The sequence below is a fragment of the Fundulus heteroclitus genome, chromosome 8, assembly GCF_011125445.2.
Source record: "Fundulus heteroclitus isolate FHET01 chromosome 8, MU-UCD_Fhet_4.1, whole genome shotgun sequence".
NCBI lineage: Eukaryota > Metazoa > Chordata > Actinopteri > Cyprinodontiformes > Fundulidae > Fundulus > Fundulus heteroclitus.
This window is the reverse complement of record NC_046368.1, coordinates 9,427,758-9,443,608: the sequence shown is the minus strand read 5'-3', so window position 1 is coordinate 9,443,608 and position 15,851 is coordinate 9,427,758. Positions and strand designations below refer to the sequence as shown.

Below are 15,851 nucleotides of genomic sequence, written 5' to 3'. Positions count from 1 at the left end.
TAAGCATATGTACCGGTGCAATTATAATATAATGTATTTCAGCTTAATCAAGTCATTGGTTTCACGTATTTAGGAAATGCATAAGGAAAAAATAATTTTCAGACATATTAGAAAATTGCATAAGAGCAAGAAATAAATCTTAATACATAAGCTTGTTCTTATGGTCTACAGAATCAAGGAGAAGACTTGCCAGTCGTCCAGCAGACAGTGATCCCCTTCAGTAGGAGGGGGATCCAGAAACTAGGTGCTCACAGAGTGCTGTACCCAAGCTTACTAGCAGAAAGCTGGCGGTGCAGAAAAGGTTTGGTTAAAAAAGTTCATTGGAGCCTTTTTGATTGTTCTGATGGTATTTTAAAATGTATGGAGAAACTGAACATTTGTTTTTATTGGCTATTAGCTGAAGATGACCAGCTCAAAACAGGAGGTTCTGGTCTGCAGTATAGGTATAATTTCAAAAGTGATCAAGGGAAGGAACATCAGGGAACTGTTGGCCAAGACTCACTGATGCCGTTAGGGCAGGACAGGTTGACCCAGAGATAAGCTGTAGCTGAAAGGGCTGAAGAACTTACTGTTCTGCACCTTTCCGATAGAAAGGTGTCAGATTACGCAGTGACTCGAGGATTGAGCTGCAAAGTCCCAAACCGGTCAGCGTGCCCACGCTGTGGACCCCTGTCCGCCAGAAGCACCAGCAATGGGCATCCTAACATCCAAACTGAAACATGCAGCTATGGAAGGAGGTGGTCTGGTCAGATGAATCCTGTTTTCTTTTACAGCTCACGGTTGGTCAGGCATGCGTGTGTAACTAACCTGGATTAACACACGGCCCCAGGCGCAGTGGGAAAAAGGCAAAGCCAGTGGAAGCAGTGTGTTCTACTAGAAAAGTCCGGCCATCCGTGGAAACTACTCTGACACGTGCAACCCACCTCAGGGTGGTAGCAGATAACTTACACCCGTTCATTGGAACTACGTTCCTCCAAAATGCCCGAATCTCAAGCCAAACGAGCATCTATGGAACGTGCTGGTTGATGAGGGCCTCAGCTCCCATATTACAAGATCTAGATTATCTGATAAGGTCCTGGTACCAGAAGCCAGAGGACCGCTTTAAGGGTGTAGATGAGTGTAAGCCTCGGCAGGTCAAGGCTATTTTTAAAGCAGGAGTGGCACCAGTCCGTTCTGGCAGGTGGTCATAATGTTATGCCTAATCAGGGCACTTCTGTAAATTAGGGTTATGGTGCGCTTATCTGTCTGCATGCTGCGAGAGCGTCAAACCAAAGTCAAATTCCTTGTTTACAGACTAAATCTTAGCCAATGAAGCTAATTCTGATATTTTAGACAATTTTTTCTGTTTTTTGTAGCTTCAGACCCACAAAATAACAAAGACAGAGGCCGGTTGAACCGCACATTGTGTTTAAACCCATTCCACAACTATTTGATAGTAACATAAACCTCATATTAGATTTTCTATGACCAGCACAAAGTAACACCAGTTTTTAGACCCCAATCTAACCCTCTTGTCAGACAGAATCATCCTCCCTCTTTGCCTTTAACTGAACTTTTGCTGTCTTGTGCTTCTCCAAACTCTTTTTTTTTTTTTTTTCAGGTCCGAAGATGGTGGCTGTGAGGAACTACCACGGCACCCCAACACCTCCGGGGAAGACGCCTCTCAGTTTCCAGACAGGAGACTTCATCGAGCTGCTAAAGGGCGACCCAGACACCCCGTGGTGGGAGGTACGGCTTCCAGTCCCTCAGTCCACCAACCGTTCGCGTTTATTTAAGAAAAACAAGCCGATACAGAGAAGCGGTGGGAGAAAATCTCAGTACAGCCTTGCTTCTTTCAGAGGACTGAAGGAAGAAAGAAGGATCCAGTTGCTGCTGATAAAACCCACCAGATTAAATAGATTATCAGTGTAAACACTGCATTAAAGCAGGAGGTGTAACAGTTTTCAGGTCTGGAGAAAATCTGGAGGGATAACTTCTGTGCTTTCAGATGTCTGAGAAAGTTTTCTGTAGTTTAATTTAAAATCTAAAAAATGTTTTATGATAAAAAAACAACAACAACTTAGAAGTCAAAGCTGCAGATAGGAGGCTTTATTTATTTATTTATTTATTATTTTTTTGTGAGTGAATGTTTTTTTTTTTTTTATTATGACACGAGCACCAGACAAAAGCTGAAACATCAGTCTGAAAACTGTTTTTTCTAAGACTTATTGGATCAGTGAAGCAATTATTCTGATGTTTTGGTCTAATCCAAGCAGAGATCGTACCCCTTCATGTACAAGTCTAATGTGCCATGTCTTCCCTTTCCATGATGCAGTGGTACTTTCTGCCTCTCCGTCAGTTTACAGGTGTAAACTCACTCCGTGTCGCGCATAAAGCTGTCATTCCATGATTTGGTTGCTAAGGCCGTGGGTGGCGTCTCTTCCTACTTCAAACGTGAATAAGTGACAGTAATTAGCACTTTTAGTTTCTATTCTTTCACACACAGGTGGGCTTTAAACCTAAAGACATCAGCAATAAAAAAAAAAAAACACATCTGGAAAAATTTCCTTTTCACGAGAGGCACGCGGCTTTAGCAGCGGCTTTATGACTGCGTGGCTAAAGATGTTGCAACGGCCCAGTCAAAGTCCAGGCCTCAGTCTGGTTGTTTTACCTCAGTGGGACCTTAAGGCAGTCTGACGTGCTGCATCTCAAGGGCAGGAAGAATGGAAGCAATGGTGCAAAGAAGAGAGGGCTGAAACTCCCCTGCAACGCTGTGGTGGCAGACAGAAAACAACCAAAGTTATCAATGCACAAGGTGATTCCACCGGCGGCAGAGTCTAGTGCTGACCTTTTCTGCCTTCTGTTAAAAGAATGCAGCTGATCTTGTATAGGGGGGGGGGGGGGAAACTGGTTCAGGAACCCTGCCAAAGTATATGAAGACGTTTATTTAAATGTGAAGCCTTGATATTTCTGTGACGACGCAAAGCAGCCAGCCGAGACTCCTGGGAGTCCTTCGGATTTCTATAAAACCTTTCAGAAACATTTAGGCTGGTAGTTTTACTCTTCTTTTGACTAAACTACAAAAAAACAACAACAGATAAACTTGCAATGTGATGAATTGGATCCCTTTAAAAGTGAGACAGCCTTTATGTTGCTTATTTTTCCATTTGTGTTTTACATATGAAACAGAAGCTCCCTGGAGGAGTTTCTACATGCTACTCATTGTATTGTCTTATTAAACCTGCCGACCTGAGGGAGACTGCTCTATAATAAATAATTATCAGTCGATGTCGCTGTGAGGTCTTTTGCTGTCTCTGAATCATCGACTTTTATCCTCCAATATTTGGCCCTGCTTTTCCAAGACTGACTCGGGGCGACTTTGTGATGCACTGAATTTATCTTGGCTATTAAAGTTGGTTATCCCTTGACAGAGCGGTGGTTTAAATCTCTCTGTGCGATGTCAGAGGGCTGCTGCAGCTCAGAATCGATCGCTTAAGGCAGGACACAGTAAAGGCACTCTAGCTTCTGTCTGACACTGATGAGTAATCTTGACAGATGTGTTCCCTTTTTAGTGAGCGCATCATCTCACATCAGAATCCAATCTCATGTAGTGGATGTAATACGTATTCACTGCCAAGTGAATATAGCATCTTTCAACCTGGTTTATTGGCCGGCTTGCAGATTATTGTATGAGGAAAGAAAAAAAACATTCTGGTTGAAAGCTTTTGCATTATTTAAACCTGTTGCCAGCAGTAACCTTTGATGTTACCACTAGGGGGCAGCAAAGGTCCACGTCTTATAGACAAAACAGTTGCACTGGGAAGCTTTATAAAGACGTCAAGGGCTGTCAATTATTTACTCCAACAGTGTTTTCCAGTCACTATCTATCTATCTATCTATCTATCTATCTATCTATCTATCTATCTATCTATCTATCTATCTATCTATCTATCTATCTATCTATCTATCTATCTATCTATCTATCTATCTATCTATCTATCTATCTATCTATCTATCTATCTATCTATCTATCTATCTATCTATCTATCTATCTATCTATCTATCTATCTATCTATCTATCTATCTATCTATCTATCTATCTATCTATCTATCTATCTATCTATCTATCTATCTATCTATCTATCTATCTATCTATCTATCTATCTATCTATCTATCTATCTATCGATATGAGACCTGCTTAAAAAACAACCTGTTGAACTTACTTTTCATTAAGCTCACTTTTCCGCATAATAAATGGTGCTTTTTTTATATATGATGCAATATTTGAATGTTATATGCTGTGTTTTTATTAGCTGAAGGTGGAATAAAATCATAATTAAGTAGAATTAATTAGAAATAAATACTTAAAAACATAATTAGCCTGTTAATCTACATAGCGTGTTTCCCTTAGTGAGCTGAGTTACTGAAATAAATTAACTTTTCAATAATATTCTATTTAATATGATTAATATTAATAGCCGCTGATCTCTTCCTTCTATTACAGTCTTATACCTTCAGCACCGCTTCCTAAAATATTTACGTATTTATGTATATTTTTGAACCTGCATGAACTACAGACAATCTGCAATAAATTGAAACTCAAGTTCTTTGTCTGAATCTTAAGATAATATTCATGTCCAGGATAAGTATGGCTAACACCTGACCAAAACTGTGAACAATTTCTTGCTTCTAATTTTTCATTCTCATCTGATAATTTTTTTATATTTTATTCTGTCATGCATTGATGCGTGATTCTGAAGCATTTCATTTGCTTGAACGGTTTCGACTCAACTACAAAAATAAACTGTCTGTATCTTGCAGGGGAAGCTGATGCAAACGCAAAAGAGTGGCTTCTTTCCCAGTTCATGTGTAAAACCTTACTTAGACCCAAAGGTAGGTTTTTTTGCTCTAAAGTGACCATTTTTACTGCCTGTGTGACACATGCACCATAAATGAATTACTTTAAAGCAAGCATGTTCAGATAGAGTTCATGCCCAATCAAAGAAAAGTTATTTGAGCAAATGTCCAGAATATGCAGCACAGAATGCTTTTGCTCAAAATTACTGTGCCTTTATGTCACATTTTGTAACCTAAACCTATTAAAAGTACTCAAAGTAGGGCATAACTGTTAGATGGAAAGTAAATGTAACATGGTTAAAAGTGTGTTTTTTATTTGTATTCGGTGTGCGGTAATCTGCTACCCCTAAATAAAATCCCCAAGGATATTTTTATTATTTAAAATGCTATGTTTAGAGGCAAACTAACACACCCTCCCTATTTTCACACTTGATGGTGACAGCATCATGCTTTGGAAATGCTTTTCTTCAGCTGGTCAGAGTTGACAGGAAGCTTGATGGACCTAAATCCTGAAAAAACAAATCCTGCCAGCAAGAAACTTGAGACTGAGGCAGAGGCTCATCTTCCAGCAGGAAAACAACCCTAAACATCCAGACAGAGATACAATTGAATGATTCAGATCATTGCACATTCACGTGTCAGAATGGTCCAGTCAAAGCCCAACTGAGTGTCTGGGCCAGACTTTAAAAACTGATGCTCACTGACACTCAGGCTGAGCTATTTCACAATGACAAATGGGCAAAAATGTGACTTTCTAGACGTTCGAATCTGGTAAAGAGTGTTGTGTGTTTCTGTGTGCTATGAACTCAAACAGTTGTCTTTCCAACCTGACCAACATTACCATAATGACAAAGAACTTTATCTAGGAGTCATCTACTGCTATGAATAGACTATTAGCCCTGCTGATATTTCCTTTGGCGGGTCAGGCTCTGGCTGTCATGTACATTAAATGCAAATCCTCCATTTAAACGTGACTAAAAGCTGAAAGCGTGTGGTTTAGCCAGGGAAAAAGCTCACCACGTGCTGAGCTGTGCCGATGTTGGCCGGTTCTGCTGATGCATCCGTCCAAATTTCTGCAGGAGAGGAGGAAAGTGAGAAAAAACATTTAGCCTTTTCTGACTTTTGTCTCTGACCACTCTACATCTAAGTTTAGCTAAAATATCACAGCAGAGGTTGATGACTTGTTTCCCTATATAATGCATTCCTTCCTCCCTTCATTTGTTCCAGCCTTTCCAGTCATTATGCAGCCGGCAGTCATCAAGAGAAGCAGACTACTATGGATATCCTTGGTATGTAACTACAACATCTCATCGTTTTAGATTTAAAGGGCCGGGACACTTATTCTCTCTCTGTATGCGAGGCTGCTGTTACCCTGACTTCCTACGATGTCTGGAAAGGTTTGGAGAATAAAAACAGAGTTCAGAGAGATATTTGAAATATGTCATTTACATCTATCTCTCTGTTTCTCTATCAAATGATCAATCTTTTCATTTATTAATCCATGGAGCCATCCATCCCTCCAACCAACCAACCAACCCACTTTTTGTTTTTTGCAGGTTCTCTAGTTAGATCCTGACCCTTTGTAGAAATACATGCAGTAAAACTATTGAGAAATCTTTGTGCTAATGCTCTAAAATTTGCCAAAAACACTCCAAAAACTTGGTAACTCAGCATGTGGTTCTGCTGATGTAACGGATGTAACTCTCTTAGGTTTGCGGGGAACATGGAGCGACAGCAGGCGGACAACCTTTTGAAATCCCACTGCAGCGGCACGTACCTGATCAGGGAGAGGACGGCAGAGGCAGAGAGGTTCGCCATTAGCATCAAGTGAGTACTCTACACAGAGCTGGACAGGAAACCATTCAGGTTTTTCATTTACGTCCTACGGAGCAAAAACTGTCTCCGGCCAGTTTGAGCAGAGCAGGTTTTTGGCTCCACCTAATTACCATCATTGCTTTTTTGGTGTATTTTTGCTCCCTTTGGAGACGGTGCTCCATACAGAAATTGTTGTTTGAGCTCCTGCTGGAGCTGTCACATCATGATGAATTAGGAGGCATTTGCATATTTGCTTCCAAGCCTTTAACGCAGGTGCAGCAGGACTGCAGGAAGGAGCTTCTCATGTATTTTGCAAGTGTGAACAAATCTGACAATCATCTTTACCTTTTAGAAAAGCCTTCATTTACTCTAGTCCAATATACTTACAGAAGTATTTAACAGGAATCAAACTTTGACATTATGAATCTGGGTGCCTTCAGATAAATTAAATCAACTTCTGCGACGTTGGGTTTTCTGTGCAGATTCAACGATGAAGTAAAACACATCAAAGTTATTGAAAAAGACAACTGGATCCACATCACTGAAGCAAAGAAGTTTGAGAGTCTTCTGGTAAGGCGGTAAACAGTTTTTAATTGGGGAAACAACAGTTTTATGTGCGAATAGTGTCCATCATTTGAAAATGAAGGCTATGCCACAGCTGGACACTCCCCGGTACATGGCTGTTCTCCTAATAATAATAGGGCAGGTATGGGGGGTGTTTATTAAGTCAGCAGCCAAAAGACCCGTGGTAACTATGGAGTATCTGCAGAGAGACACAACTCAACAACTCAGATAGGTAAATGGATTTACAGGAAAACGTGTAGTAAAAAGGTTTCTATAATCTACAACAAGCCATGTGGGGGACATAACAAACATGGAGAAGGGTCTTCTGGTCAGATGGATTAAAGAAAACCTTCTGGCCTACATGCAAAGCACTATGTGTGGATTTTTCACAACTTTGTGTAGTTGTATCACATCCAATCCCGATAAGGTACAACAAAGTTTTGGTTGTAAGATGACCGAAGAAAATTGCCTAATAGAGTATGAATACTTTGGCAAAGCACTGTAGATTCCAAACGTTGTGTGTTTTGTGACGCAACAGGAGCTGGTGGAGTACTATCAGTCGCATTCACTGAAGGAAAGCTTCAAGCTGCTGGACACCACGCTGAGGTATCCCTACAAGTCGAGAGACCGCTCGCTAACCCGGGCTAGCACACGTTCACCAGGTAAAGTTCACTTCTGCAGCACTTTGACTCACCCTCTATAAGAGTTGTTTTTTTTTTACTTTACGTGTACTTTTTGTGATTGAGAATGGAATAAAGGAAGAGGACATACGGCACTTGTGCGTTCTCAGTTTTGCTTTGTGCATAAATGGCAGGATTTGTTTGTTTGCTCGTTGGGTTTCTAATTACCACCACCTGCTGGACTGAAGGTGTAGTGCAGTTTACTCCCCAAATTCCCCATCTATCATTAGGCTGACTTAGGGTGTATTAAATTCAGCCACATGTGGTCCACACTAAACAGACCAGAGTTAATTTTCCCCCTTGGTCCGGACCTTTTTTGCTTGGTCCGGACCAAAACAGCCGAACCGAGACCCACTTTTTGAGGTGGTCTCGGTCCGCTTCCAAACGGACTCTCGTGCAGTTTGCTTCTGGTTTGAATACAAAATGGCCCCGATCCGAACCAACTACAGAAAGCATATGTCTTTTGGACCTAACAAGCCACCGTATCAGTACCACAGTTCTCAAATCATACCTGCTGGCGTCTGTTGCTGCTTCCATTGTGCTGCTGGACTCCTTCAGCTTACATGATGCATTCTCCAACGATGTTCGAAAACTAGAAACAAAATGTCCCAAAACCTGCGTTGAATGAGCTGCTCTTGCCACTCCCAATGATCCCAATAACAGCACAAATTTGTAAAACAGAGGTGCTTCTCTGCTTCTGTTGTGATAGACTAGATGGTCTGTGTGGGTTACAAACATCACTAGGGCCAGGGGATTTTAGACAACGCAGATAAGAAATGACCTTGTGTTTCTGTCTTCAGCATTCAGAACTGAGGGATAACGAAGAGTTGATGCTTTTGAATCTTAATTTCGTGTCTTGAAGAAAACTGATGTTGAAAACCAGCCTGGAAGTAATGAGGAAGACCCAGATTCTAACTTGTAAAGCCGGGCGTACACTGTACGAGTTTTTCAGTGGTGGTACTTATATACATCTCAAACTGTGCGACGGAACCGCGACGGTAGGTGACAGGGACCCAGAGCAGGGGTTCGAGCCCAGCTCTGGCGAGGCCCGCAGGAGGCACCGGGCGTCGGGGGAACGGAGGGGAGAGAGAGGAGAGACGAGACGCATCGGCGGCCGCGCGGCACGGCAGGTCGCCTGGCCCGCACCCACACCACCCCCCACCCCCCCTCCTCTGCGTTGCGCGGACCGCGGAGGAATGCCGAAACAGGCGGCCAGCGCGTTGCGCGGACCGGACGGCTCGCCCTCCCCAACACCGGCCGGAGGTTGCTTCAGGGACGCCTGCTTCCCTCCCTCCGCTGGCGGGGACGGAGAGGAGGGGAGGGCGCCCCCTCGTAGCTCTGCTTGAACAGCAGGATGCGCTCACGAAAACCTCACGACAGCTGACTGAATTTCAAACATGTTTGATTTTCACCGATCGTCCGATTCCTGATCGGGAGGTAGTCGTGAGAAGCCAGCCCCCACTCCTCCCCCCCTCTTCGACCAAGCTGAAATTCGGCCCGATTCAAAAAATGCTCGCACGACTGAAGAATCGGCCCGAAAAGGGGGAAAACTCGTACAGTGTACGCTCGGCTTTAGACATATCAGAGTCCATATTCATCTCAGAGTCTTCCGCATTATAGCACAGAGTTCCCTTGACACTTACTGGAACTGCTGGTAAAAATGCATAATAATTTTTTTAAATAATTGTTGCCGTTGTGTAACCCTGCTGTTAAAAAGTTTAAGAAAATGTAACGTTTCAGTGTGTGTAATCTCTTTCACCAGAGGGACAGCACTTAGTTTCCTGTAAAATTTCACAAAGTTGGAACATGCAAAGAGAGCAATTTGCACGTCTCCCGATTGTACGAATCCCGGATCCTTTCTCATGTCCTCTTATCTTCAGCTCACTGCCCAGCTTTCACATACAGGGGGACTGAAACGGTAACGAAAGGAGCGTTGATTCGGCCGTCTGTCTTGGATCGTTGTCCTGCTAGAGAACCAGTGATGACCACAGAGGCCACTCCAAGCTCCAGCTTATCACATCGATAAGCCTAAATATGTGTTTAATACGCCTTAATATAAATAGATTTTTTTTATTCATTCATCTTACATGGTTCCCAGAGCATTTGAAGTGTATTCATTCAGTGTTTTACATCAACCCCCTCAGGACTGTTTATTGTTCCAAAGCTCAATGTTATTCTCATTGAAACAAAGTAAACACCTTCACTGAAAGCCCCAGTAGAGTTTAGCAAACTGCATGAAAGGGCGTCTTCCTGACATGCATCCAAAACTACAGGTTGCCATGTAGTTAGCAACTAACAGTTGTTATGGAGACATGTTAATATGAATATTGGTCCTCGTCAAGCCTTGTTTCTCTGACTGCAGATATTATCAAGTTTGGATGAGTGACTAACTCCTGGTACATTTCCCAACTTATAAAGATCTATGCTTGATTGGAATGTTCTCTTGTCTTTCCCATGTTGAGAGGTGGTCAAGAGAAATGGGCTTATATCATATTTATACCACAGGGAAGAGGAGGTTGTGGTTTGAACAATAAGAGTTCAGATACCCTCTGATCAGATAATTTTTTTTTTCATTTTATAGAAATTGTTAACCAACTGTGAAGTTGTTGATTAACAAAAACAATTCTTGAGTTTTTATGCTATTTTTTCCCACAAGGAATAAATGTGTTCAAATGAATTCTTGCCTGTTTATAATATATATATATATATATATATATATATATATATATATATATATATATATATATATATATATATACAATGTGAGATTATGCTGTGGTTATAAAGGAAAAATAAACACTAAAGATTTGTGTAAAAATTATGAGGTGGGGTGAGTGTAGCAGAAAGAAAATTGGAAAATGGAGGAGGACGAATGGGTTTCCATTGTTAGTGTGCTGCCACTGTGATGTGGAGCTGGAGTAACCGTGGTCTCTGCCCAGAGATGGACTGCACCTTGTCCTTGCAGATCCACCTGGCTGTACGAGTGATCATGGCTGTGGTAATGAGCCCCAGGGGAGTCGGTGTGCAGCGGATGCATGTCCAGCTGCTGTGTGTCTGTGGTAACTTTGGTTAAAAGAGACGGACTAGCCCCTTACTTCCTTTGTCTTTCCTGCTTTTCCTGCTGCTGCTAATTTCAAATACTCTCTTGACTCACGCAGAGAGTAATTGAGGGAGGCCAGAGAAGAATAGGGAGATGACACATTTAAATGACAGAGAGCGGGATACAAAGGGGAAAGGAAGCTAACTTGGAGGCGTGTGGAGCCACAGAACTGGCTGCCCTCTCTGTGCATCGGACCGCATGAATACTGGCCGTGTCCCTGCTCTGGCTTCTGTCCTGCTCCGCTCTGCCTTTGTTCACTCTGGCCACCAGAATGAAGCCGGCTCTCTTCTGTTTCGCCTAAATTTGGGACCTCGATTAAGCTTTGACTCTTTACTGACTTTTTAGATGCAGCTGCGTCCTCCCATCGGCATAAACACGCAGATAGCTGTGGTAGTAGAAAAACAAAATCTATAATCACCAGAATATATCACAATTATTTTTGTTTGCTAAATGCCAGACAAACAATTTTGTGGTATTTTTTATATTTTTTTTCCAAATTCAATAGTTTTCTTTCTAAAAGATTCCTGTGCCTCGTAAATATTCAGCAAAGCTTGGATGATGATGTTGGTTTGCCCGATAAAGATTTTCAGTCATCCATGTCATGCTAAATCCAAAATATGTCCTGCAGATTTAAACTCACCTGCAGGTTGGACTCTCCTAAGTTAGTGCTGTCAGCCCGGCTCACTGAGATGTTTGGACACATGCAAGTGGGTGAGAATTGGTTTGAAACCGACACTTAATGATGGACTAGATGTGTTTGAAAGCTGGAGTCTAAAGCCTCCTCCTCCCCTTAGAGATGTTTTTTTTCTCGTTTTGAGGCAGAAAAACAAATTGTGAACAGAACATCAATGTGTTTTCTTTTTTTAACCCTGCTTCTCTTGCTTTAGCTCAGCTTGCTTGCATCTCAAACATCTTCGGCTTCATTTCCTCTCTGCTTTTCTCTCTCTCTCTCTCTCTCTGTTTCCTCCTCTCAGCAGCAACCTGCGCCTCCTACAATTTCTCCTTCCTCAGTCCACAAGGTCTGAACTTCTCCTCTCAGAGCTCCGCTCCCTTCTGGTCAGGTACTCCTCTGTGCTCCTGCTGACTTCTTGTAATTGTTAAGCTGAAACCACCTACCAACCAGGAGCTCTCGGGCTCAATACTTCTTCTCTGACGGATTCTGTTCTTTACCAACATTAGAATTCTGCAAGGATGACATTTCCTCATTAAATGAAGGAAAGAAAGATGTTTCTTTATTTTATAGCTTATCTGTCATTCTACATGAAGGTTTACAGCTATAATTCTTACATGTGGTTCCTACCGATAAGAACAAACGGATATTGGTCTTTAACATCTGGGTCCTTTACGCAGTCTGGAAAAGGGGGAAAAATAAAATTTGGTCAAATATTTCAGCTTCCTGATTTTATTCCATGTCCCACTGTTTCAAAGTTCCATCCATCCATCCATCCATCCATCCATCCATCCATCCATCCATCCATCCATCCATCCATCCATCCATCCATTTACCCATTCATCCACCATATCAATCGTCCATCCATCCATCCATCCATCCATCCATCCATACATCCACACATCCATCCATCCATCCATCCATCCATCCATCCATCCATCCATCCATCCATCCATCCACACATCCATCCATCCATCCATCCATCCATCCATCCATCCATCCATCCACACATCCATCCACACATCCACCTATCTAACATCCATCCATCCATCTAGTATATCAATCACTCATCCATTCATCCACCATATCAATTGTCCATCCTTCTAACCATCCATTCATCCATTGACAAAAACCATCCATCCATCCATACATCCATACATCCACCCATTCATCCACCATATCAATCGTCCATCCATCCACCCATCCATCCATCCATCCATCCATCCATCCATCCATCCATCCATCCATCCATCCATCCATCCATCCATCCATCCATCCATCCATCCATCCATCCATCCATCCATCCAATTAAAGGCTAATCCATCCATATCAATCTTTCATCCCTCTATCATAAGGACGTTTTGTATTGTCTGTTCTATAGTTTAGAAATATTTGATATAAATTCAGAAAAGCCTGAAAGTGGAGTTTTTGAAATTGTGGCAGATCTATTGTTTGGAAACCCTGTTAATACATTTCATCAATACTCCTACTGTTTCCATTTCCCAGTGTTTACTCCTCGGGTGGTGAGCACAGCGGTGGCCAGGTATAACTTTGCAGCACGAGACATGAGGGAGCTGTCCTTGCGGGAAGGAGACATCGTCAAAATATACAGCAAGATTGGCGGAGACCAGGGCTGGTGGAAAGGAGAGGCCAACGGACGAGTAAGTGCTGCGATAACCGTCTGGAAGAGGCGAGATTAAATTTAATGATGAAACTCCCGAAGATCCTAAAGCAGGTGGCTGGCAGCAGCCAGTTACCTGGCTTTGAAACGTGAATGTAATGTTGCCACTTTATTTCAGGAATGTTCACCATTAAGCCGTACATTTGACCGTCATAATGTGCTCCTGCGGTGACAGAAGGAGCGCAAGCACTCAGCTCCTGCAGTCACACAGCCATACTTTTCTTTTCTAAAGTCTGACTTCTTCAAAGGGTCTGATTTTGATTTTTATCCTGCTGGGTTTCCACTGCTGCTGCTAACTCCATTAGAAACTTTAATAGAGAAAAAAAACCTCTTTATATTATTTTATCAATAGCCAGAGTAAATCTTTTATGTGTTGGAGTCTTTTAAACAAATTTTCTCTGTTGAAACACTTAAACTGCCACAATCTATTCGGACAGTTTTTACCTTTTCATTATGTGTTTCATCCAAACTTCAGCTTCATATCCAGGAGTTGATCAGCCTACCAACAGCATTTTTTGGCTGAATCCCATTTTTCTAGAGTTATTCCTACCCATTACCCAATCCCTTGACAACTGTCAAGTAAGGTGGTGGTAGTATCATGCTGAGGGGATGTTTCGCTGCAGGTTGTGAAGGTTCATTGCTGAAAGTGGATGGAATAGTGTAGAAGGAGGACCGTCTCCAGATTTGGTCAGGAGCTGCAGAGCTCAACAGCAGAGACGGGAGGATCTGTTCTTTAGACTGCGACAAGCTGTACGCTCCATAGAGCTGAGCTTTATGGAGGAGTGGCCAAGAAAACATTACTTGGTGTTAAAAGTAAGAAAGCCCGTTTTCAGTTTGCCAAAAGGCACGTGGGCGACTCACCAAATGTATGGAGGGAGGTGCTCTGGTCAGATGAGACTAAAATGAACTTTTCAGCCACCCAGGAAAGCGCTGTCTGGCCCAGACCCAACACATCTCATTCCCAGAGTGAAACATGGTGGTGGCAGCATCATGCTGTGGGCATGTTTTTTCAGGGTCAGCAACTTTAAAACTGGTCCGAGTCGAGGGAATGATGGATGGGGCTAAATACGAGGATAATCCGGATCAGAACTGGCCAGTCTGCCTGTGATTTGAGACTGGAACAGAGGTTCCCTTTCCAGCAGGACAATAACCTCAAGCATACTGCCTAAAATGCCACGGGGGATGAGTGCAAGGCACTCTATGTGGCTTCATTCACACAAACATGTGGTGTAACCAAGTTATGAATCCCACAGCAGTCACTAGCATACAAAACAAAATAAAAATGTTTTTTTTGCCTATCAAGAAACAAACAACACCAAATGGACCAAATTGATTAAAATGCCTGTAAAATTGTGTTTGGATTTTTGATCATAGGCGGCCAGTACGGCTGCATCTCAATAAAATATGAATTTAAAGGTAAATCAAAATGAGGGTGTATTATGATCCTTTCAGGGGTGATTTATTTATCTATTTTAGATTTACTGTAGATCAGCGATATCCTGCTGTTGTTGACTGCAGATCTTTATTTCTCCTAACAAGACTGTTAGGAAGAATAAGAATGTCAATATATGCTCGTGATGGAAGCATATTAGAATAAATTAGAATATCATCAAAAAGTGAATTTATTTCCATTCCATTTAGCTTAATTCTGTCCAAAAAGTGAAAGTCATGTATATATTATTTACACACAGGGTGATATAGCCTGGTTTTCATTTTTCACAAAAATAAATATGAACCCAAAAATCAGTTTCTCAGAAAATGTGAATGTTATATAAGAGAAACGTATTTTTATTACAGAAATGTTATGCTGTGGCGTGTTATGGTCTACTTTATAACATCTCAAAGCCTGCTGATTTGACTTTAAATATGTAGACTAAAGAAATCCCCGATGAGTGGAGGAGTGCTCGGGGTCTTTGGGGACCCGTGTCTCTGAGGACCTGGCATTCAGTTCTACAGGAGGTCGGCCTGTCAAGTTCCTCCAAGTCTCCCATCCCTGCATTACTGAAAACGTTCTTACATACAGTATCACAGTAGAGCATAAAAACTCCCGACTCTCAAAGGGAAATCCTCCGGAGAGTCAGGAGTACATTGTAGAGAAATCACTCTTAAGCCAGAGTAGATGACATTTCCAGATTCTGCCACAAGCAGCAGACTCAGAAAGCGGACGACTCGGACATCTCAGCAGCTCCTCCGCCTCCTGGCAGCTGCTGCAGGGTCTTCACAGCCCACACCTCAGTGCTGAAAAACCGCCTTCTTTTCTTTTCCCGACAACTCAACTGATAATCACTTCCCACTTCTGCTGTCACCACCTTCATCATCGTCATGGTACTTTGTCATTTTTACACCTGTAATACCTGTGCAATACTTGATTTTTCTTATCCTTCACATACGCTGCAAGTCCAAACGTGGGCTATACATCTGTTATATTTTAGCTTTGAAAAAGCCCCAACATGACGGTCTGGTAATTGATGTTTTCAGTGCTAGATATTGTTTTTGATTTTTCT

The 15,851-nt window shown here is 42.1% G+C and overlaps 1 protein-coding gene across 11 annotated transcripts in view; it reads left to right on the top strand.

The window, feature by feature from the left end:
- vav2 (vav 2 guanine nucleotide exchange factor) overlaps positions 1–15,851 on the top strand; it is a 275,668-nt gene that overhangs the window by 256,504 nt on the left and 3,313 nt on the right. For 6 of the 11 annotated variants that reach the window (XM_036140080.1, XM_036140076.1, XM_036140082.1 and 3 more), the window contains 8 exons: positions 1,601–1,728; positions 4,802–4,873; positions 6,065–6,126; positions 6,548–6,664; positions 7,135–7,222; positions 7,755–7,878; positions 11,971–12,057; positions 13,173–13,327. In XM_036140080.1, the coding sequence (XP_035995973.1) occupies positions 1,601–1,728; positions 4,802–4,873; positions 6,065–6,126; positions 6,548–6,664; positions 7,135–7,222; positions 7,755–7,878; positions 11,971–12,057; positions 13,173–13,327 (833 nt within the window). The remainder of the gene's footprint in view (positions 1–1,600; positions 1,729–4,801; positions 4,874–6,064; positions 6,127–6,547; positions 6,665–7,134; positions 7,223–7,754; positions 7,879–11,970; positions 12,058–13,172; positions 13,328–15,851) is intronic. The other 5 variants (XM_036140078.1, XM_036140085.1, XM_036140084.1 and 2 more) reach the window with 2 other exon arrangements.